The sequence below is a fragment of the Trachypithecus francoisi genome, unplaced genomic scaffold (assembly GCF_009764315.1).
Source record: "Trachypithecus francoisi isolate TF-2019V2 unplaced genomic scaffold, Tfra_2.0 Lachesis_group0, whole genome shotgun sequence".
NCBI classification, from domain to species: Eukaryota; Metazoa; Chordata; class Mammalia; order Primates; family Cercopithecidae; genus Trachypithecus; species Trachypithecus francoisi.
Genome location: NW_022681453.1, coordinates 79,746,448 through 79,768,922, shown reverse-complemented (window position 1 = coordinate 79,768,922; position 22,475 = coordinate 79,746,448). Strand labels below are relative to the sequence as shown.

The following is a 22,475-nucleotide window of genomic DNA, read 5'->3' as shown; positions in this document are numbered from 1 at the left end:
CTTCCAACACTATATTAAATAGGAGTGGGGAGAGCAGGCATCCTCATCTTGTGTTGGTTTTCAAAGGGAATACATCCAGCTTTTGCCCATTCAGTATGATATTGGCTGTGGGTTTGTCATAAATAGCTCTTATTATTTTGAAATATGTTCCATCAGTACCTACTTAATTGAGAATTTTTAGCATGAAGGGGTGTTGAAGTTTATTGAAGGCCTTTTCTGCATCTATTAAGATAATCATGTGATTTTTGTCATTGGTTCTGTTTATGTGATGGATTACATTTATTGATTTGCGTATGTTGAACCAGCCTTGCATCCCAGGGATGAAGCCGACTTGATTGTGGTGGATAAGCTTTTTGATGTGCTGCTGGATTTGGTTTGCCAGTATTTTATTGAGGATTATCACATTGATATTCATCAGGGATATTGGCTTCAAGTTTTCTTTTCTTGTTGTGTCTCTGCTATGTTTTGATATCAGGATGATGCTGACCTCATAAAATGAGTTAGAGAGGAGTCCCTCTTTTTCTATTGTTTGGAATAGTTTCAGAAGGAATGGTACCAGCTCCTCTTTGTACCTCTGGTAGAATTCGGCTGTGAATCTGTCTAGTCCTGGACTTTTTTTGGTTGGTAGGCTATTAATTACTGCCTCAATTTACTGGTGTATTCAGGGATTTGACTTCTTCCTGGTTTAGTCTTGGGAGGGTGTATGTGTCTGGGAATTTATCCATTTCTTCTAAATTTTCTAGTTTATTTGCCTAGAGGTGTTTATAGTATTCTCTGATGGTAGTTTGCATTTTTGTGGGCTCAGTGGTGATATCCCCTTTATCATTTTTTATTGTGTCTATTTGATTCTTCTCTATTTTCTTCATTATTAGTCTGGCTAGTGGTCTATTTTGTTAATCTTTTCAAAAAACCAACTCAAGGATTCATTTATTTTTTAAAGGGCTTTTTTGTGTCTCTATCTCCTTCAGTTCTGCTCTGATCTTAGTTATTTCTTGTCTTCTCCTAGCTTTTGAATTTGTTTGCTCTTGCTTGTCTAGTTCTTTTAATTGTGGTGATAGGGTGTTGATTTTAGATCTTTCCCACTTTCTCCTGTAGGCTTTTAGTGCTATAAATTTCCCTCTAAACACTGCTTTAGCTGTGTCCCAGAGATTCTGGTATGTTGTGTCTTTGTTCTCATTGATTTCAAAGAACTTATTTATTTCTGCCTTAATTTTGTTATTTACCCAGCAGTCATTCAGGAGAAGGTTGTTCAGTTTCCATGTAGTTGTGTAGTTTTGAATAAATTTCTTTTTTTAATAGTTTAATATATTTTAATAGCATACTTCCAGGAACAGCACAGCAGACAGACAACATTAAAAACATGTACTTGCCTGGGTGCAGTGGCTCAGGCCTGTAATCCAACCGCTTTGGGAGGTTGAGGCAGGCAGATCATGAGGTCAGGAGATAGAGATTATCCTGGCTAACACGGTGAAACTCCATTTGTAATAAAAATACAAAAAATTAGCCAGTGTGGTGGCACATTCCTTTAGTCCCAGCTACTTAGGAGGCTGAGGCAGGAGAATCGCTTGAACCCAGGAGGTGGAGGTTGCAGTGAGCCAAGATCTTGCCACTGTACTCCAGCATGGGCGATACAGCAAGACTCCATCTCCAAAAAAAAAAAAAAAAAAAAAAAAAAAAGAAAACAAACAAACATGTACTTGCATGAGACAACTCAGAAAAACATAGTAAATGGATGGAATCTACTGTATGATAAAAATGCTACAAATACCATTTAGTTGCTGTCAATAAGAAATTTACTTGTTTTAAAAAAATTCTAATGCTGGCATTGTCTAGAAAAATTTAACAGGTTTGTTTATAATTATTATAAAACTGAACCACTGAAACCTGTTCACTGAAACATTTTAACTTGCATTAATGCTTTACATCTCCACATTTATATTAAAAATTTACACACAAATGAAAATTGAAAAACCACCATTACCTGATTTCCGTCCCCTATTTTTCCACTTGCAATCATATACTTCAGTATCTTTTTACCCCATGGAAAAAAATCTAACCTTCAGAACTACCAATAATAGGAAGAAGATAATTGTTTTCTTTTTGAGAATTAAATGTTTCCCATCATAGTGGATTCTTAGGCACGTTTTCCATTTATGTGGCCTGCTAGCTGGATGTCTTTTGGCATAATCGTTACACGTTCGGCATGGATAGCACACAGGTTGCTGTCTTCAAAAAGGCCAACCAGATAGGCGGCACTTGCCTCCTGCAAAGCACGGAAAGCTGCACTCTGGAAGGGTAGATCTGTTTTCAAGTCCTGAGCAATTTCTCGCAACAGAGGCGGGAGGCGAAGTTTGCGAATCAGTAGTTCGGTGGACTTCTGGTAATGTCTGATTTCCCGGAGTGCCACAGTACCAGGCCTGTAACGATGAGGTTTCCTCGCCCCTCCAGTAGAGGGTGTACTCTTGCCAGCGGCTTTTGTAGCCAGCGGCTTCCTGGCTGCTTTACGGGTCCATTTGCAGGCAGTCCGCTTTGTAGGAGCCATGGTATAGAGACCTCTTTACTTACCTCCCTTATCCTTCCGCTGGAGCTCTGCGAGCGAGAGGCGGCGCTGGCCTTGGAGAATGATGGCAGCATGGCAGCGGCTGCGAACGCCTTTGAGTGAGTTCTTAATTCTCCGTTCTAATTTGATTGCAATATGGTCTGAGAAACTTTGTTATGATTTCCGTTCTTTCGCATTTGAGGAGTGTTTTACTTCCATTTATGTGGTCAATTTTAGAATAAGTTCTATGTGGTGCTGAGAAGAATGTATATTCTGTTGATTTGGCGTGGAGAGTTCTGTAGATGTATATTAGGTCTGCTTGGTCCAGAGCTGAGTTCAAGTCGTGAATATCCTTGTTAATTTTCTGTCTTGTTGATCTGTCTAACATTGACAGTGGGGTGTTAAAGTCTTCCATTATTATTGTGTGGGAGTCTAAGTCTCTTTGTAGGTCTCAAAGACCTTGCTTTATGAATCTGGGTGCTCTTGTATTATTTTATTTTGTTTATTTTTTTGAGACGGAGTCTCGCTCTGTCGCCCAGACTGAAGTGCAATGGCAGGATCCTGACTCACTGCAATCTGTGCCTACCGGTTGTGAGCGATTCTTCCACTTCAGCCTCCCAAGTAGCTGTGACTACAGAGGTGCGTCACCATGCTGGCTAATTTTTTTTTTTTCTTTTTTAGAGACAAAGTTTCATCATGTTGACCAGGCTGGTCTTGAACTCCTGACCTCAAGTGATTCTCCCACCTCAGCTTCCCAAAGTGCTAGGATTACAGGCGTGAGCCACTGCGCTCAGCCTAACTTTTATATTTTTTGTAGAGATGGAGTTTCACTATGTTGTCCAGGCTGAGGGCTCATCTTTTAAGGAAGTATAGCTATTTGTTTCTGATTAAATATTTTGAATTAAAAGATTACTTTTTTTTATATCAATGGCTTTTTGTAAATCCATGCCTCTATTTAACCGAGAGGACAGTACTAAGAGTTCATACTAAATTATAAACCGGCCGGGTGCAGTGGCTAACACCTGTACTCCCAGCACTTTGGAAGGCTGAGAGGGGAGGATTGCTTGAGTCAAGCAGTTTGAGACCAGTTTGGACAACATATGGAGACTCCCATCTCTACAAAAAATAAAAAGAAAATTAGCTGGGCTTGGTGGCATGTGCCTGTGATCCCAGCTACTCAGGAGGCTGAGCTGGGAGGATCACTTGAACCCAGGAAGTTGAGGCTTCTATGAGCTGTGATCAAGCCACTGCACTCCAGCCTGCATGACAGAGTGAGACCCTGTCTCAAAAAATTTATATATTAATTAATATATAATAATATATTAAATATATAATAATATATAATACATAATTTATATATAATATGTATATTTATATATAATATATATAAATGAAGGGAAAAAGACTATACAGTTCCAATTTCCTGACACATTACCTCACTCTGGGTCACTTTTAGATAGCTTTGGATGGTCTCAGGGGTTAGGCATTTCTGGGATTCAAAAAGATCACTTTTTTCTGTTGTCATATTTACAATTTTAAAAGCAACATGATCATTACTACCGTTTTCCACATGTTAGATTCTAGGTTCTGATTTCCAGGTTATAAGCGACCTAGAAAATGATAATATTTAGAGTCGATGTGATAATCAGCTTTTGTGTATTTTGTATATTGGGGAGTAAAATCTTGAGTTAGCCATAAGGTACAGTCTAGGACTACCATTTTGTCATCATGTTTTGATCCTTCTCAATTCTCTTTGTTTTGCTACACTATTGTAAATGTATTCCCTTGTTTCAGTATAATAACCCCACATGGCCATAGGCCCCTGAAAACACACAACAAGCAACAATGTAGTTTACTATTCTAAAGTGTTTAAGATTTCTACTCAGATGCTCTGATTTGCTTCCGCAATCAGATACTGAATATATCCCCTGTTTAAAGAATAGAGATGAGGAAAACAGCACTCTGTGTGTGTGTGTGTGAAATAGACTGATGTGATGGATTGGGACAACAGGTTGGGTTAATGACATCCTCTTTTTGTAAGGACACCAGTCATATTGAATTAAGGCCCATTCTAATGACATTGTTTTAACTTACTTCTGAAAGACCCAATCTCCAAATACAGTTACCTTGTGAAGTACTGGGGGTTAGAACTTAAGTGTATGAATTTTGAGAGAACACAATTCAGCCCATGACGCATCCATAATGGTGGAGAAACAAAAGGAAGGAAATTACCAACCATTAAAGGCTTACAATAAGGGCCCTGCAGATCTAACACTCAGACCTTTGAGAAAAAGGGGGAGTTGGTCTGGTGCTTGTATCTCAGAGCTCAAAAACCTATACCACAGCAGAAATTTAAGATACAAATATCTGACTACCAAGATGGAATAAGAAGTACTGGAGTTTACTGTCTTCTATGAAAAACCAAAGGGAAAAAACCCAAATAATAGACAAAAATATATAAAACCAGTTTTTAAGACATCAAGCAATGAAGGGCAGTAATCTTGGAAAATGGGAAACAAATGAGCCCTGCGATTACACAGCCTCCTGAACTGAGAGAGATCCCAGGCTGTGACAAAGAGAGGGGAATCCAGGCGGGTCTAGTAGGCTGTATGTTAAGGAGATGGAGTTGAGAGTCTGGGGAAATGGAGGCAGGTAGCATTCTCAGGACAGAGTGCCGCAAGTGAAGGGGCTGCCCCAGAGAGAACTCTGGAGATCTGCAGAGGGTATCCCTTAGTATTCAGGAGAAAGCCGGTCAGCACATCCATGAGAGGAAATGACTCAAAGCTGGGGAAAAACCACTGAGAGGATTAGAGAGAAGAGCATATCACACTCACACAAGGCCAGGGAAACTGCTGTCTTACTAGCTAGACTGGAGAAGCTCACAATTCATAGGATACTGGGGACAATACTGAGAAGGGCCTTGACTCAGTAGTGCGGAGTAGTTAAGTTAACCCAAGACTAATCATGGCTCTGGTCATTCCTAATTTTTTTTTTTTTTTGGAGTCTTATTCTGTTGCCCAGGCTTGTGTGCAGTGGTGTGATCTCAGCTCACTGCAGCCTCCACCTCCTAGGTTCAAGTGATTCTTGTGCCTCAGCCTCCCTAGTAGCTGGGATTACAGGCATGCACCACCATGCCTGGCTAATGACTGTATTTTTAGTAGAGACGGGATTTCATCATGTTGGCCAGTCTGGTCTTGAACCCTTGACCTCAAGTGATCTGCCTGCCTTGTCCTCCCAAAGTGCTGGTATTACAGACATGAGCCCACACACCCGGCCCATTCCTAATAAGTCTTCAAAGCAAGACCAAAAGAGGATCCATCCATTTCCAAGTAACTTAACTACATCTGAAAACAAAGCTTAAGAATATTTATTGAGATACAGAAAAGATGCAGAACTCATCAAGATGAAATTCACAATTTTACTAGGCATGAAAAAAGGCAAAAAAAAAAAAAAAAGCCAAAAAACAAAAACCTGATGCATGATGAAGAGAAAATCAATCCATTGAGTTGGAATAAGAAGTGATACAGAGGCCGGGCACGGTGGTTCACGCTATAGTCCCAGCACCTTGGGAGGCAAGGTAGGTGGATCACCTGAAGTCAGGAGTTTGAGACCAGCCTGGCCAACATGGTGAAACCCCGTCTCTACTAAAAATACAAAAATTAGTACCGGGTGTGGTGGTGGGTGCCTGTAATCCCAGCAACTTGGGAGACTGAGGCAGGAGGATCACTTGAACCTGGTGGATGGAGGTTCAAGTGAGCGGGGAGATCACGCCATTGCACTCCAGTCTGGTGACAAGAGTGAAACTCTGTCAAAAAAAAAAAAAAAAAAAAATTCAGATGTTGGAAGTAAAAGTAAAGAACATTAAAGCCAGTTATTATAACTCTATTTCATATGCTCAAAAATATATTTTTTTGTAAAGACCTAAAGTGAGTTTCTACAGGTAAAAATGCCGATGCCGTCACAACAGCTTTATTTGTAATAACCAAAAAAATGGGAAATAATTCATATGCCACAAACAGGTGAATGGTAAACTGTGGTATAGCTGTACAATGAAATACTGCTCAGCAATAAAAGGGGCAAACTATTGATACATACAACAACATGGATGAGTCTCAAAATAATTATGCTAAGTGAAAGAAACTGAGCAAAAGGAGAACACACAAAATGTGAATTCACCTACAGTGATAGAAAGTAGATTAGTAGTTGCCTGGAGATGGGAGTGGGTAGGGATTACAAAAGGTTATGAGAAACTTTCAGGGGATGGTTGGATTTGTTCATTATCTGGATTATGATGATGGTTTCATGAATATACATACATCTGTCAAAACTTATAAAATTGTATACTTCGAATATGTGATGTGTAGCTTATGGCATGTCAATTGGTAAAGCTGTGTGTGTGTGTGTGTTTTTAAATAATGATTGACATGAATATTTAAGGTCTGTCTTAAAACTGATCTCTTCTGGAGGTTGCTACACACCAACCTGTACTTGTCCTTTATACTTGGAAGCACTAATGTGCAGTTGCCCTATCAGTAACTTGCTTTGATGGGTAGTTCTACCCACAGACTCTTAGTAGGAACATTAGCTAGCCTTTGCCTTCAGCTTTGCTTCCAGTGACTCTTCCTGATAGGATTTTTGCAATAACCTCATATGATGTTTAGAGGGTGAGACATTTAATATTAACTCACAGCATTCTCACTAACTGGGTGAATGGAAAGAAGTATGGACAAGGAATAGAGTCTTGCTGAAATTGTGCTGCCACTAAGTAGATACACATAGAGGTAAAGCGTTCACTGCATGGTGATGGTCTGTTCTCAGCTTTCTAGTATTGTATTGTCTTCTGCAATTGGGCAGTGTCTTCTGCCTGGAAATCTTCCAACTGGTCCCACAAGATATTTGATTTTACAAGATCCATGTGAAGAAAAGTTACAATAATCAAGACTTGCTAACCTCAACAAGGTCAACAACAGGTTTTTAAAATCTTTCTTTCTTTTGCCTTATCTCCGCTGTTGTTAAATAATTCAGGAAATACCTAGTAAGGACTTAGTGCGGGGCATGCTTAGCTGTCATGTACGTCTACAGTCTTGTTATTCAAAGGGTATTTAGTGGAGGACAGTCTCCGCATCAGCTGGGAACTGATTAGAAATGCAGAGTCTTAGTCCTCCTCCAGACATACAGGATCAGTTTCTGCATTTTAACAAGATCCCTCGGTGATTTGTATGTACATTTAAGAAGCTGTGTTCTGGAGAATTCTCCTTAGCTCTGCCACTTAAATTCTGCCGTGACTTTGAGAAAGAGGCTTCACTTCTTTAAGTCATTAACAAATGAGGGGTGTGGGAATAATAGTAGAACCCACCTCATATTTGTTGGGAGGATTTAGGGAGACAAACCTTCTAAAACTCTTAATATACTAGTTGCTAAGTGCTTTTAAAAAATTACCCTTTATTGTTATTACTATTATTATTTTGTAGTTGAAAGAAAAAACACTTTTAAAATAAAACATCTGTCATAGGCACTTACTCTCTTTTTTTTTTTGAGACAGAGTCTCGCTCTGTCCCCCAGGCTGGAGTGCAGTGGCCGGATCTCAGCTCACTGCAAGCTCCGCCTCCCGGGATCACGCCATTCTCCTGCCTCAGCCTCCTGAGTAGCTGGGACTATAGGCGCCCGCCACCGTCCCCGGCTAATTTTTTTTGTATTTTTAGTAGAGACGAGGTTTCACCGTGGTCTCGATCTCCTGACTTTGTGATCCTCCCACCTCGGCCTCCCAAAGTGCTGGGATTACAAGCGTGAGCCACCGCGCCCAGCCTGAGAGCTCTTTCAGTGGCTCCTGTTGTTATAGAACTGAACTGGGGTCCATTCTCCTAGCACAGTAAAAACAGATGCCTGCACTGAAGTTTTTGCAGTGCTAGAAAGGAAGACGTTTATTGCATAGTACTACAAAAGGAAGATCAGACAGATAAATGCCCAAGTCTAGACTCCCCAATGAGTTTTTTAAGGCAAGGGTAAATTTCAGAAAAGCAGAAGTTACAGGCAAAATAATAATATGGTGCTTACATATTGGTTTGAGCTTAAAAGGGCAGGATATCTTGCAGTGGGGATTTACAGGTTGTAAATAGATTCAAGAGCTTCTGATTTGCCATTGGTTAAGGAAGAGAAGCTTTGTTTAAAAATTTGGGGTCAGGCCGGGCGCGGTGGCTCAAGCCTGTAATCCCAGCACTTTGGGAGGCCGAGACGGGCGGATCACGAGGTCAGGAGATCGAGACCATCCTGGCTAACATGGTGAAACCCCGTCTCTACTAAAAAATACAAAAAAAACTAGCCGGGCGAGGTGGCGGGCGCCTGTAGTCCCAGCTACTCCGGAGGCTGAGGCAGGAGAATAGCGTGAACTCGGGAGGCGGAGCTTGCAGTGAGCTGAGATCCGGCCACTGCACTCCAGCCTGGGCGACAGAGCAAGACTCCGTCTCAAAAAAAAAAAAAAAAACAAAAAAAAAAATTTGGGGTTAGTGGAAAAATGTTAACTGGCCTGGCTAGGGAGACTTTTTTTCTTCAAGCCCCTCAGAAGGAAACAGAATAAAGGGTGAATGAAGTTTAGTCTTCACGTCCTCTTTATTGGGGGTATACATGCCAGTGGATCCATTTGTAGGGGTCCGAAGTGGGAGTACAAGCTCATGAAAGATAACTCAGTAACATACCTTGTTATTCTTAGTTTCTATAGGGAAAGCAAACATCTCTGGAACTTTAATTTCCTTGGCTATTGTTTTAGGCTACGATTTGTTTATTTCTGGGGCTAACTAGATGTCTGGAATTTCACTTGAAGGAATTTCAGGATTCTCCTTTATGTTCATGAGATTCATAGGACCCCCAAAAGAGACCCCCTGCTGTGTCTCACTGTGTCTTTAGCAATGTGGCTTTTTGTTTTTATTTTCAGCGCTTCCTTACTTTTTGACACAAGATGCTTCAGGCTTATCTTGTGTATTTCCTCCCCCAGGCTTAAGCCAGCCATTTCTTCAAAGATCCCTTATTCCTTTTGTTGGAAATGATTGGCACTTCCCTGTAATCCCAACTACTTGGGAGGCTGAGGAGGGAGAATCGCTTGAACCCAGGAGGTGGAGGTTGCAGTGAGTCAAGATTGCCCCGTTGGACTCCTGCCTGAGCAACAGAGCAAGACTTCGTCTCAAAAAAAAAAAAAAGAAAACAAGTTCTGGGACCTGATGAGTTTTTGTTGCTACAGGATATTGTTATTTCTTTAGGCCTGCAGAGCAAAAAGTATATGTGCATATACTAGCCCATGCATACATAGGTATCTGTACATATTTTTATCTATTTTAAGCTAAACATGAATTTAGATTGATATATAGAACTGAAATCCATTATTACTACACAGGTTACTCTTGATTTTTTTTCTAGTTTTATTGAAATATAACTGCAAATAAAAATGTATATATTCAGGATTTACAACATGATGATTTGATGTATGTATACGTTGTGAAATAGTTGCTACAACCAAATTAACACATTTATCATCATCCATAATTACTATTTTCTGTGTAAGTGCTGTGTGTGTGTGTGTGTGTGTGTGTGTGTATGGAGAAGACACTGAAAAACAGTTCTTTTATCAAATTTTAAGTAAACAACACAGTATTATTAACCATGGCCACTTTCCTGTACATTAATCCTCAGAACTTAATCACTTTGTAACTGAAAATTTGTACCCATTGACCAACATCTCTTCAGCTCCTCCACCTCCAAGCCCTTGGCAGCCACTGTTCTAGTCTCTACTTCTATAAGTTTGACTTTTAGGGAAGTGAAATCAGTATCTAAAAGAGATATCTGGCTGGGCATGGTGGCTCACGCCTGTAATCCCAGCACTCTGGGAGGCTGAGAGGGGCGGATTGCTTGAGTCCAGGAGTTTGAGACCAGCCTAGGCAACACAGTGAAACCCTGTCTTTACTAAAACTACAAAATGTTAGCCTGGCGTAGTGGCATGTGCCTGTAATCCCAGTTACTCCAGAGGCTGAGGTAGGAGAATCACTTGAGCCCAGGAGGTTGAGGTTGCAGTGAGCCGAGATCACGCCACTGCATTCCAGCTTAGGTGACAGAGTGAAACCCTGTCTCAAAAAAAAAAAAAGAGATGTCTGGAGATACCTGTACTCCCATTTTCATTGCAGCATTATTCACAATAGCCCAGATATGGAAACAACCTAAGTGTCTATGAACAGATGAATATTTATAGAAAATGTGCTGTATAGATTCAATGGAGTATTATTCAGCTCTGAAACAAGGAAATCCTGCCATTTGTAACAACATGGATGAAACTGGAAGAAATTATGTTAAATGAAATAAGACAGACACAGAAAAACAGATACTATATGATCTCACTTATATGTAGAGTCTAGAAAATTATTTTTAAAAATTAAATTTTATTTATTTCTTTAATCAGTTAATTTAGTTACATGACTAAAAAAGTAAAAGGGGCATGTGGTGAAAATTCTCCCTCTCTTTCCTTTCCTACAATCACACCGATTGCCTTCTGAAGGTGACTAACATTACCAGTTTCTACAGGGGAATTGAGATGAGAAGATCATCTTTCTTTCTTTGTTTTTTTAGAGGTAAACTCTCACTTTGTTGTCCAGGCTGGAGTGCAGTGTTGCGATCCTAACTTACTGCAGCTTTATACTCCTGGGCTCAAGCAATCCTCTTGCCCCAACCTCCCTGAAGCTCACTACAGGCATGAGCACCATGCCTGGCTAATTAAATTTTTTTTTTTTTTTTTTGTAGAGATGATATCTTGCTGTGTTGCTCAGGCTGGTCTCGAATTCCTGACCTCAAGTGATCCTCTCACCTTAGCCTTCCAAAGTGCTGGGTTCACAGACTTGAGCCACTATACGCTCTACTTTAGTAGAGCTATCAGTTGAAGAAGATAGTACCAATCAGTTGAAGTACTATCAGTTGAAGAAGATAGTACCAATACCATTTTAAGAGTAAGGAGAATGGGAAATAAAAATTTGTTTTTCTTCTACATAAGAAAATTGTATAAATTCATAATGTGGGCAATTCGAGAAGCACTATGGAAACACTCAAACTTTAGAATCAGGATTTGACTGTAGTATAAATCCCATCTCTGCTGGTTCATAACTGTTTAAACCTGATATATCTTTTAAACAATCTGAGTCTCAGTATTTTCATCTGAACATTGGACTAAAAGTACCTATTTAATAGAGTTGTTAATTATATTTATAATGTGCTGAAGCTAGTGCCTGCTACAAACAAATCACTCAATGAATGGTAACTATTATAATTTTAAGTTGTTTTAGTGGTTGACCATGAAAACAATTGTTTTATTGTATGTCAATAATATTTATGTATGTTAGCCTCAAATATTGGATGGAGAGAGATCGCTAGCTATTTTTTTCCTTAGCCGTCTAGTGAGGGCCATTGCTGGAAAGTGGCATGTTCCTTATTTTAACAGCAAATCTTTGAAGGACAATTCTGACTTCTTCCTCTCCATAGAAATGCAAAGTCAAATTTTTGGAAAATAAATGTTAAAATTGTCTTTTTTCCTCCAATAACTATATATTGGAACTCTCTTCAAGTATATAAAGCATTTTTGGGGTGCCTTTATAAAACAGATAATTTATGCCCTGAGATAAAAACTTTAAACATGGATAAGATTCTAAATAATCTATGGGGCAATTTGGCAGTAAGAGAGGACATTTCTATCTACCTAAGCTGCTCTTGACAATGGACATTTAAGCAGGCTAATCAAATGTGACTTCTATCATCAAAATTGGTAGGGCATGAAAAATTTTTATGAGATCATTCATTACATTGCCTGTTTGAAAGTATGATCTCATGTGCCTTCTTAAGAGTGGTCACTTTGGGCTCCCTCTGCAAGGTGAGGGTTTCAGATCTTCAGGATGTTGCTAAGCAGACCAGGATTTGCTAATCCCTATGAAAGTTATTTAATGTTTTTTGTTTGTTTGTTTTGTTTTTTTTTGAGACAGGGTCTCACTCTGTTGCCCAGGCTGGAGTGCAGTGGTACCATCATGGCTCACTGCAGCCTCTACCTCCTGGGCTCAGGTGGTCCTCCCATCCCAGTCTCTTGAGTAGCTGGGACTACAGCTGTGCACCACCATGCTCAGCTAATTTTTGTATTTTTTTTGTAGAGATAGAGTTTCACCATGTTGCCCAGGCTCAGACTCCTCAGCTCAAGCAGTCTGCCCATCTTGGCTTCCCAAAGTGTTGGGATTACAGGTGTGAGCCATCATGCCCTGCAATGTTTGTGTTTTTGAAGGAGCAATAGACTTCTTGCATTTGGATAGTCTCATTATTAGAACTCTTTCTCTTTTACTCTTTTTAGCTTGGGCAGTTTGTAAATAATTAGTGCTATTTTTACCAAAGGTCATATTCTTTTCCAAGTTTATCTTCTTGATTTTATATTACTGCTATCTAGAAGAGGGAAATCTCTAATTCAGTAGGAATAAGTTAAGTAAGACAAAGAATGTATGCAAGTATTTCCAAATTTATTCATATCTAATAATCTTTTTTTTTTGTATTCAACAAATATAGCCATCAAGTCTTAGATGTTATAGCACACCTAGGGACACATATATAACATAATAACACATGTACATTTGTTTTATTTTTCATCCCCAGGAATTTTCACTTCAACCTCTAATTTGGTCAAAAAGTCATTCATTTTTCTAATTACTCATCATGCAATGGTGTTTCCCCTGTTTATGTCTTACTTTTAAACAATAATTTAACAAGGGATTTCTAGCTGAATAAACCTCAATGAGCTTGTTTTTGATTTAGGAAGGTGCAAATTTTATTTAACTGGTGAATCAATCTTTGTCTATTAGATATCCTCCTGAAGTGCAAAGTCTAGGGAATAATTTAATACCAGAGACTTGTCAGTTTGGGTACACATGCTTCTGTGGACCTTTAGAAATAAGATGCATATTTATCTGGCTAATTGTGGCTTGGCAGATGTGCTGCTGAGGTCTAGTACATAGTCAGTTCTAAAGGTGAATTGTCAAGACTTTCAACCAATGCCCATTGGAGGAATGCACAAGTCCACAAATGCCAGGGGTTAACAGATATAACCTGAAGAGAGAGTCTCGGGGTTTGAAGGACTGAATAAAAAGAAGTGGTTGATGATGTCAGATGGTGCTGGGGTTTCTCAGTGGTTGCTAGACTTTAAATAAACACAATTATTTGTGCTAAATAAATGAAAACATTTGGGAGAAAGTGAGATCAGAGAAAATATTGATTTGGTCACTCTAGATGATGGGTTGATATGGAGCACTTTATATAACAGTGTGTGTGTGAGCTTGTGTCTTATTTCTCTAACTTGTAAAATTCTGGCTGCTTCTATGTTATAATGCATCATAGTATGAACCAGAGTCATAAAACAGGATTTTCTATGATGATAGACATGTTCTACATCTGCACTGCCTAATATGATAGCCACTAGACTCATGTGGCTGTTGAGCACTTCAAATGTGGCTAATGCAAATGAGTGATATAATTTTTAATTTAGTTGCAATGAAAAGAACCACATATGGCAAGTGGCTACTATATTGGACAGTGCAGTTCTAGTCATTGACATACAATAAATACTCCTTTTCTAAGCCCAAGTGAAAAAAATTGCTGGTTTCACATGCGTTGTAGAGGAGTAGCTACTAAATATTTGTATTTCAAATGTAAAATCACAGAATTTTCTCCTCTCTTACACCAGAGTAAACTATATCACTGATCTGTAGCTGTATCACTTATTTGATTAGTATCATGTGTTTTTTCAGCTGTTTCTTTTTCTATGTCTTTTCTCCATGACAAAAATTAATAGCCTGTGGTTTCTTTATATTTCTCCTTGATTTAACACATGTTTATTGAGCATCTTCTATGTGTCAGGCACTGTCCTGGTAATGGATATGTGGTAGTGAATAAGACTGATCTCACTGAAATTACTTTAACACATAATTATGTAAAAATTATTTGAGAACAATTATGGTAAGGTTTTAGTGTATTTACCTAGAAATAGCTAAATATCTGTTGATTAATTGAGAATTGTCACTGTCTACAAACTCTGTTTCTATTAGGCATTGATCTTGACTACTTTTTTTTTTTGAGACAGAGTCTCACTCTGTCTCCAGCCTGTAATACAGGGGCATGATCTTGGCCCATTGCAACCTCTGCCTCCCGGGTGCAAGTGATTCTCCTGCCTCAGCCTCCTGAGTAGCTGGGACTACAGGCGTGCCCCACCACACCCAGCTAATTTTTGCATTTTTAGTAGAGATGGGGTTTTACCATATTGGCCAGGTGACCTTGACTACTTTAAAAGGGCTCTCAGTTTATTTTATTTTTTTTAGAGAGGAGGTCTTGCTTTATCACCCAGGCTGGAGTGCAGTGGTGTGACTGTAGATCACTGCAGCCTTGAATGTCTGGGCTCAAGTGATCTTCTTGTCTCAGCCGCCTGGTAGCTGGGGCTCCTCAGTTTAAATCAGGTATGTAGGAGTGGGGAAAAGATGAATGGTAGAGCGGGGGAGAGAAAAAAAGGAATAACATTTCTTCTTTAGTCCTGCGTAACTCCACTTGAATGTAACCTTCTTGCAGGAGGAATTAGCCTATTCCCTTCCATAATCCTCCACTAGCCTGTGTCTCCAGCACCTGAGCTAGCATCTAGTGAGCATTACTAAAACAAAACCAAACACCACATAAAATCTTTCTGGATTTTCCTTTTAGATTGTTTATAATTTTGTGAGGAACTTAATGATTTCTTAAATCGTTCTTCTACAGTCATTTTTGTTTTGTTGCCTTTCTTCTTCAACTGATTAAATGCTTCAGGTGTCCAAATTGGAATGGCTAAAAATTATTATAGTGCTGCCCTTTGATCATCCCATTTCCTTCTTTCTTCCCCTTTTGGTCTTTGCTATGGTGTGAATGTTGGAGTCCTTCAAAAATTCCTATGTTGGAACCTAATACTCAGTGTGATAGTATTAAGAGGTGGGTCCTTTTGGGAAGCGATGAAGTAGTAAAGCCTCAGTTCTCATGAATGGGATTGGTACCCTTATAAAAGAGTTAATAGGGAATTGCCTTGCCCCTTCTGCCATGTATGGACACAGCAAGAGGTGCAATCTGTGAGGAATAGGCTCTCACCTGACATCGAATCTTTGGCACCTCGATCTTGGACCTCCCAGCCTTCAGAACTATGAAAAATAAATTTCTATTGTTTACAAATTACCCAGTCTAAGGTATTTTGTTATAGTAGGCTGAACAGGCTGAGACAGTCTTTTTTCTTATTTTCCCCATTAAGTTTGAAGTAGGAGATGAAGAAGGAAGCAGATAAATGGTCAAGGTTCTGAAGTTAATAATTCCAGTTCTTTTTTCTTTAGTTTCCTTTCTCTTCCTTTCAAGCTATGAATCCACAGCTGACTTTTCCCTTCATTTGCGTTTCTTATATTTTAAGGCTATTTCCAAATTCTCAATATCTATCTCCTTCTACTCTAAAATTTTGGCTCACTCTTCTTTGAAGAGCAGGTCAACATAAAAGAAAACTAAAAGTCAACCTTGATGTCATTGATTGCAAAGTGTGTGTCCTGCTTGATTCACATCATATTCTTATCACATTCTTTTTTTTTTTTTTTTTTTTGAGACGGAGTCTCGCTCTGTCACCCGGGCTGGAGTGCAGTGGCCGGATCTCAGCTCACTGCAAGCTCCGCCTCCCGGGTTCACGCCATTCTCCTGCCTCAGCCTCCGGAGTAGCTGGGACTACAGGCGCCCGCCACCTCGCCCGGCTAGCTTTTTTTTTGTATTTTTTTAGTAGAGACGGGGTTTCACCGTGTTAGCCAGGATGGTCTCGATCTCCTGACCTCGTGATCCGCCCGCCTCGGCCTCCCAAAGTACTGGGATTACAGGCTTGAGCCACCGCGCCCGGCCTCTTATCACATTCTTTTAATCAACTTAACATTTTGGGGAAATGTCCCTATAGGAATTTTCTTCTGTACTTTTCAGCTTTGTGGTAATTATCAGTGTAGACATTAAACTAGATTTACAGAAAATCTATATTTATTCCAATAAGAATACCTTTATTTTGTTTGGATAAGCCAATACTCTCTGGTGTGAAAATATACTCAGAGTAATTACACCATTAAAAGTTAATTTTGGCTCTACTTTAGAATCAAATCTGAGATTGGATTCATGTTTTCAATAACTTCACTCCTGAAGCTTTGCATTTTTTAGTAATTGTGGAGATCCATTTAGGTGGTTGAGCTTCTTGTTATAACTGGTTTTGAATTGTTCATGGGAACTATAATCATTAGGAACAATAATCATAAGCAGTTGTAAGTGCCAGAATCATAACTGCTTCCTTTCCTATTGCTGTTGTAACAAAATATTATGAACTGAGTTGCTCATCGCAACACAAATTTTTTTTCTCACAATTCTGGAGTCAAAAATCCAAAAATCAAGCTGGGTAGGCTAAAGTGAGCAGGGCCATGTTCCTTTTTGAGGCTCTGGGGGAGAATTTGCTTCCTTGTCTTTTCCATCTTTTATTGGCTGCCTGCATCCCTTGGCTCCTGCCCCTTTCCCTGCATCACTCTGACCTCTATTTCTGTTGTCACTTCTTATCTCTGACTTCGACCTCTTTCCTCTGTCTTTTGAGAATCCTTGTGATTACACTGGGCCGTCTGGATAATCCAGGATAATCTCTCCCTGCCAAGATGCTTAGCTTAATCACCTCTGCACAGTTCCTTTTACCATGTAAGGTAACATTCATAGGTTCTGGGGATGCAGAAGTGGGCATCTTTGGGGACCATTATTGTGCCTGCCACACCAACTCTAATTTAAACAAGAAAATAGCACCTCTAGTTCAGAGCCCCACGTGGTGTCACTAGGGCTCCCTCTCTCTCATTTCTGTTCTTTTGTGTTGGTCTCCTTTTCAGGCAAGATCTTCCTATAAAGTGAAAAACATGGTCACTGGAAAACATGACCTAAAATTCTGTCAGTACCTCATTCTCAAAAGTTTCAGGGATGACTCTCTTTGACAGAGTTTATATTTTCATGCTTCCTCCGTAGCCAATCTGCAATCTCTGACTCTTATTTGGCTGTCTGAATTGAGGAGGGGAACAAGTTTATCCTTACTTAAGCCTCATGAACTTAATTGTGAAGAAAGGGTGGTTTGCCTAATGAAAATTGAGCTGCTTTTACCAGAAGAAGAGAAAATGGGATATTGTGTAGAAAAACTAATATTCGTTCACTACATACTCCTTAGGATGTAGGAATCTATGTGTTTTCTTTGAAAGGTTTATGATTCACAGAACACTTTAAAGCCCAAGAAACTTTATTATCAGGCTCACAAAGTTGATCTAATTCCTCTACAAAGACTCAGCATGGATTCCTCTGGGTGAAAGGCACTAATTCATTATCAATCATCATTATCAGGGTGCACACATGATTTAGGTGCTTTGCCATTCCCCTGCTAGGCAGTAATGAAAGTAGCTAAACATGGGAATTTCTCTGTGCCTTGTCTATAAAGCATTGCTCAGAAGAGAAGGGTTACTTCAAAAAAGGTTTCTTTTTATTCACAGTAACAAAAATACATTCCCCTCACACCTCCCCCATGTAAAAAGTGAATAATAAAAATGAAACTTTATAGATAAGGCCAAATTTCAATAGATGACCCTCTCCTACTTCATAATGGTCCCCTTCTGATTCCACAGACAACAGCTGGGTTTTCAGACATTGGTCTGAACATATAAACTAGGTTATATGTAGGTTACTTTGAAAGCTTTAAGTGACATGGTGTTTAGCCTACATTAGAAGTTGTGCCGGGCGCGGTGGCTCAAGCCTGTAATCCCAGCACTTTGGGAGGCCGAGACGGGCGGATCACGAGGTCAGGAGATCGAGACCATCCTGGCTAACACGGTGAAACCCCGTCTCTACTAAAAAATACAAAAAACTAGCCGGGCGACGTGGCGGGCGCCTGTAGTCCCAGCTACTCGGGAGGCTGAGGCAGGAGAATGGCGTAAACCCGGGAGACGGAGCTTGCAGTGAGCTGAGATCCGGCCACTGCACTCCAGCCTGGGCGACAGAGCGAGACTCCGTCTCAAAAAAAAAAAAAAAAAAAAAGTTGTAATTTATTTGATTCTAATTGATTCAATCTTCTATTAGAAGTTGTAATCAATCCTATTACCTATTCTATTCTATCATGCAAATTTTTACAATGAAGAAAAGTTTTCTTGTCTTCAGTTACTTGGGGAATGAGAAAGAAAACAAAGTTTGTTTATTATATAACCATTCCAGATACTTGATCAGATTGACTTTCACTTGCATCTGGACAAAGCTGATACTAATTCTTTCAGTTTTTCCCTCTAGGTCAACTTTCTAATTCTTTCATTATCTTTGGTTGGGGAAATGTCAAAGATGCTTTTAGACAAGTAGATAATTTATTAAAACATTTTCATTTCTGAAAATTTAACCATGTACAAACCCACATATAAGCTACAAAGATGATTCTTGGCCGGGCACCGTGGCTCAAGCCTGTAATCCCAGCACTTTGGGAGGCTGAGAGGGGCGGATCACGAGGTCAGGAGATTGAGACCATCCTGGCTAACTCGGTGAAACCCCGTCTCTACTAAAAAATGCAAAAAACTAGCCGGGCGAGGTGGCGGACGCCTGTAGTCCCAGCTACTCGGGAGGCTGAGGCAGGAGAATGGCGTGAACCCGGGAGGCGGAGCTTGCAGTGAGCTGAGATCCGGCTACTGCACTCCAGCCTGGGCGACACAGCGGGACTCCGTCTCAAAAAAAAAAAAAAAAAAAAAAAAAAGAAAAAGATGACTCTTACATATTTATTCTTCAATTTCAGTACTTACCAACTCATGACTAAATTATTTTAAAACAAATCTCAGACAAAAATTTAATTATAAAGATAATTATTTATTAAAAAAATACTATTGACCAAGGAGGTGGAGCAATATGGCTGCATAGAAGCCTCCACTGATTACCCTCCTGACAAAAACACCAAATTTAACAACTGCCTCCACAAAAAAACACCTTTGTAAGAACCAGCAATCAGGTGAATGATCACAATACCTGGCTTTAACATCATATCACTGAAAGGTACTGAAAAGGGTAGGAAAGACAGTCTTGAATTGCCTGCACAACCCCTTCCTCATCTCTTGGCAGTGGCAATGTGGCATAAAGATGGGTGCCACACGGGGTGTGCTTGGCGGAGGGAGACTACAGCAATTGTGGGACTTTGCATTGGAACTCAGGACTGCCAACACCAGGCAGAACTCAGCCAAAACCCACAGAGGAAGCATTTAGACTAGCCCTAGCCAGAGGGGAATCGCCCGTTCCAATAGTCAGAACTTGAGTTTCAGCAAGCTTTGCCACTGTGGGCTAAGAGGCTCTGGGGTCCCAAATAAACCTGAAAGGTAGTCTAGGTTGTAATTCCAGGCAAGACTATAATTCCTAGGCAAACTCCAGTGCTGTGCTGGGCTTGGAGCCAGTGGACTTGGGGGACACCCAGCTTGTGAGTCACAAACTAGAGTGGATAAGGGAGTACTTGCATCACCCCTCCCCTCAACCCCAGGCAGCACAGCTCACAGCTCCAAAAGAGACCCCTTCCTTGCACTTGAGGAGAGGAGAGGGAAGAGTAAAGAGGACTTTGTCTTGCAACATGGAAACCAATTCAGCCATAGTAGGACAGGACATCAAGCAGAGTTGTGAGGTTCCCCATTCCAGGCCCTAGCTCCCAGATAACTTAACTTTTCTTTTCTTCTCCTTTCATTTATTTTTTTCTTTCTCTTTCCTTCTTTCTTTCCTTTTTCTTTCTTCCTCCTTCCTTTCTTTCTTTTTGAATATACCATTGAGCTTTTTTTTTTTGAACAGAGTCGGGCTCTCTGGCTCTGTCACTCTCCCCTAGGCTGGCGTGTGGTGGCACGATCTCAGCTCACTGCAGCCTCCACCTCCCAGGTTCAAGTGATTCTCCTGTCTCATCTTCCCAATTAGCTGGGATTACAGGTGCCCACCACCACAAAAAAATGCAATTATTTTGAACTTTTAGTAGAGACGGGGTTTCACCATGTTGGTCAGGCTGGTCTCGAACTCCTGACCTCAAGTTATCCACCTGCCTCGGCCTCCCAGAGTGCTGGGATTACAGATGTGAGCCACTGATCCCAGCCACCATAGAGCTTTAATTATGATTCAGCATACAAAATTGCATTTACAGCCAAATGTTCAGTTATTAATGGAAGGAATGTGTCTATAATTATGGGCCCAAGGTTCTGAAAACTTCATACCCTGCCCCACCAGCAGCAAGCAAAATGGAACAGGTGGTTTTTGTTAAGGAAAAAGTTCTTTTTTAACATTTATTTATTTATTTATTTATTTAGAGATGGCATTTCGCTCTTTCGCCCAGGTTGGAGTGCGGTGTCATGATCTCAGCTCACTGCAGCCTCCACCTCCCAGGTTCAAGCGATTCTCCTGCCTCAGCCTCCTGAGTAGTTGAGATTACAGGCATGTGCTACCACGCCCGGCTAATTTTTGTATTTTCAGTAGAGACAGGGTTTCACCATGTTGATCGGGCTAGTCTTAAACTCCTGACCTCGTGATCCATCCGCCTTGGCCTCCCAAAGTGCTGAGATTACAGGCTTGAGCCACTGTGCCTGGCCAAAAATTCATTTTTTGTTTCAATAGATTTTTACGGAGCAGGTGGAATTTGGTTGCATGAATAAGGTTTTTGGTGATAGTTTCTGAGATTTTTTTAGTGCACCCATCACCTGAGTAGTGTACACTGTACCGAGTGTGTAGTCTCTGATGACATTTCTAGACACACCTTGTGCTAGAAGGAAACTCGCTGCCTTAAAGGGAAGGACCCAGTTGTGGCAGAATTCATCACCTGCTGACTAAAGAGCTCTTGAGTCCTGAATAATCAGCAGCAGTAACCAGGTAGTGCATAATGTGAGCCTTGGGTGATACTCTGAGATGTGCTGGCTTCAGGTGTGACCCAGCATATTCACAACTGTGGTGGCTATGAGGAAAAACTCCTTCTGAGAAAAGTAGAGGGAAGAATAAAGGGGACTTTGTCTTGCAGCTTAGGTACCAGCTCAGTCACAATGGGGAAGAACACCAAGTGGGCCCTTGGGGTCCCTGATTCCAGGCCTTGGTTCTTGGATGGCATTTCTAGACCTACCTTGGGCCAGAGGGCAGTCCACTGCACTGAAGAGTGAGTCCCAGGCCTGGTAGCATTTCACACAAGCTGATTGAAGAGCCCTTGAGCCTTAAATGAACTTCAGCAGTACTGTCCATGGCCTCGGGTGGTGGTGGATATGGAGACAGACATCCCTGGTTGGAGAAACAGGAGTGGGGAGGCAAAAGGACTTTGTCTTGCAGTTTTGGTGCCAACTTAGCTACAGCAGAATAGAGTACCAGGTAGACTTTTAAAGTTTACAGCACAAGGTCCTGGATCCTGGACAGCAACTCTGGACCTGCCAGGGCCCAGGGGAACTTAGCATGCTGAAGAGAAGAACACAGACTGGCTGGTTTTACCATCAGCTGATTGTAGAGCCCTAGGGCCTTGAGCAAACATAGGCAGTAGCCAGGTAGTGGTTGCACTGGGCCTTGGGAAGATCTAGTACCATGCTGGTTCAGGTCAGATCCAGCATAGTCCCAGTGGTGGTGGCCCCAGGGGTGCTTATGTCAGTGCTCCCCCAGCCTCAGGCAGCTCAGCACAGAGAGAGGGACTCCATTAGTTTGAGAGAAATAAGGGAAGAGAACAAGAGTCTCTGCTTGGTAACCCAGCGAATTCTCTTTTAAAAAAATTATTTTTTATTTGTTTGAGACAGAGTCTCACTGTATCTCCCAGGCTGGAGTATAATGACATGATCTCAGTTCATTGCAACCTCCATCTCCTGGGCTCAAGTTATCTTTCTGC

The 22,475-nt window shown here is 40.6% G+C and overlaps 1 protein-coding gene across 1 annotated transcript; it reads right to left on the bottom strand.

Moving 5' to 3' along the window:
- Positions 1 to 2,134: 2,134 nt before the first annotated feature.
- LOC117076640 (histone H3.3A-like) lies at positions 2,135 to 2,542 on the bottom strand. Its single transcript, XM_033200399.1, has one exon. The coding sequence runs from the start codon at positions 2,540 to 2,542 to the stop codon at positions 2,135 to 2,137; it is 408 nt and encodes a 135-aa protein (XP_033056290.1).
- Positions 2,543 to 22,475: the final 19,933 nt, after the last annotated feature.

Bases quoted from the DNA above. Each gene is read 5' to 3' on its own strand.
- LOC117076640 (XM_033200399.1), bottom strand. From the start codon at position 2,542: ATGGCTCCTACAAAGCGGACTGCCTGCAAATGGACCCGTAAAGCAGCC.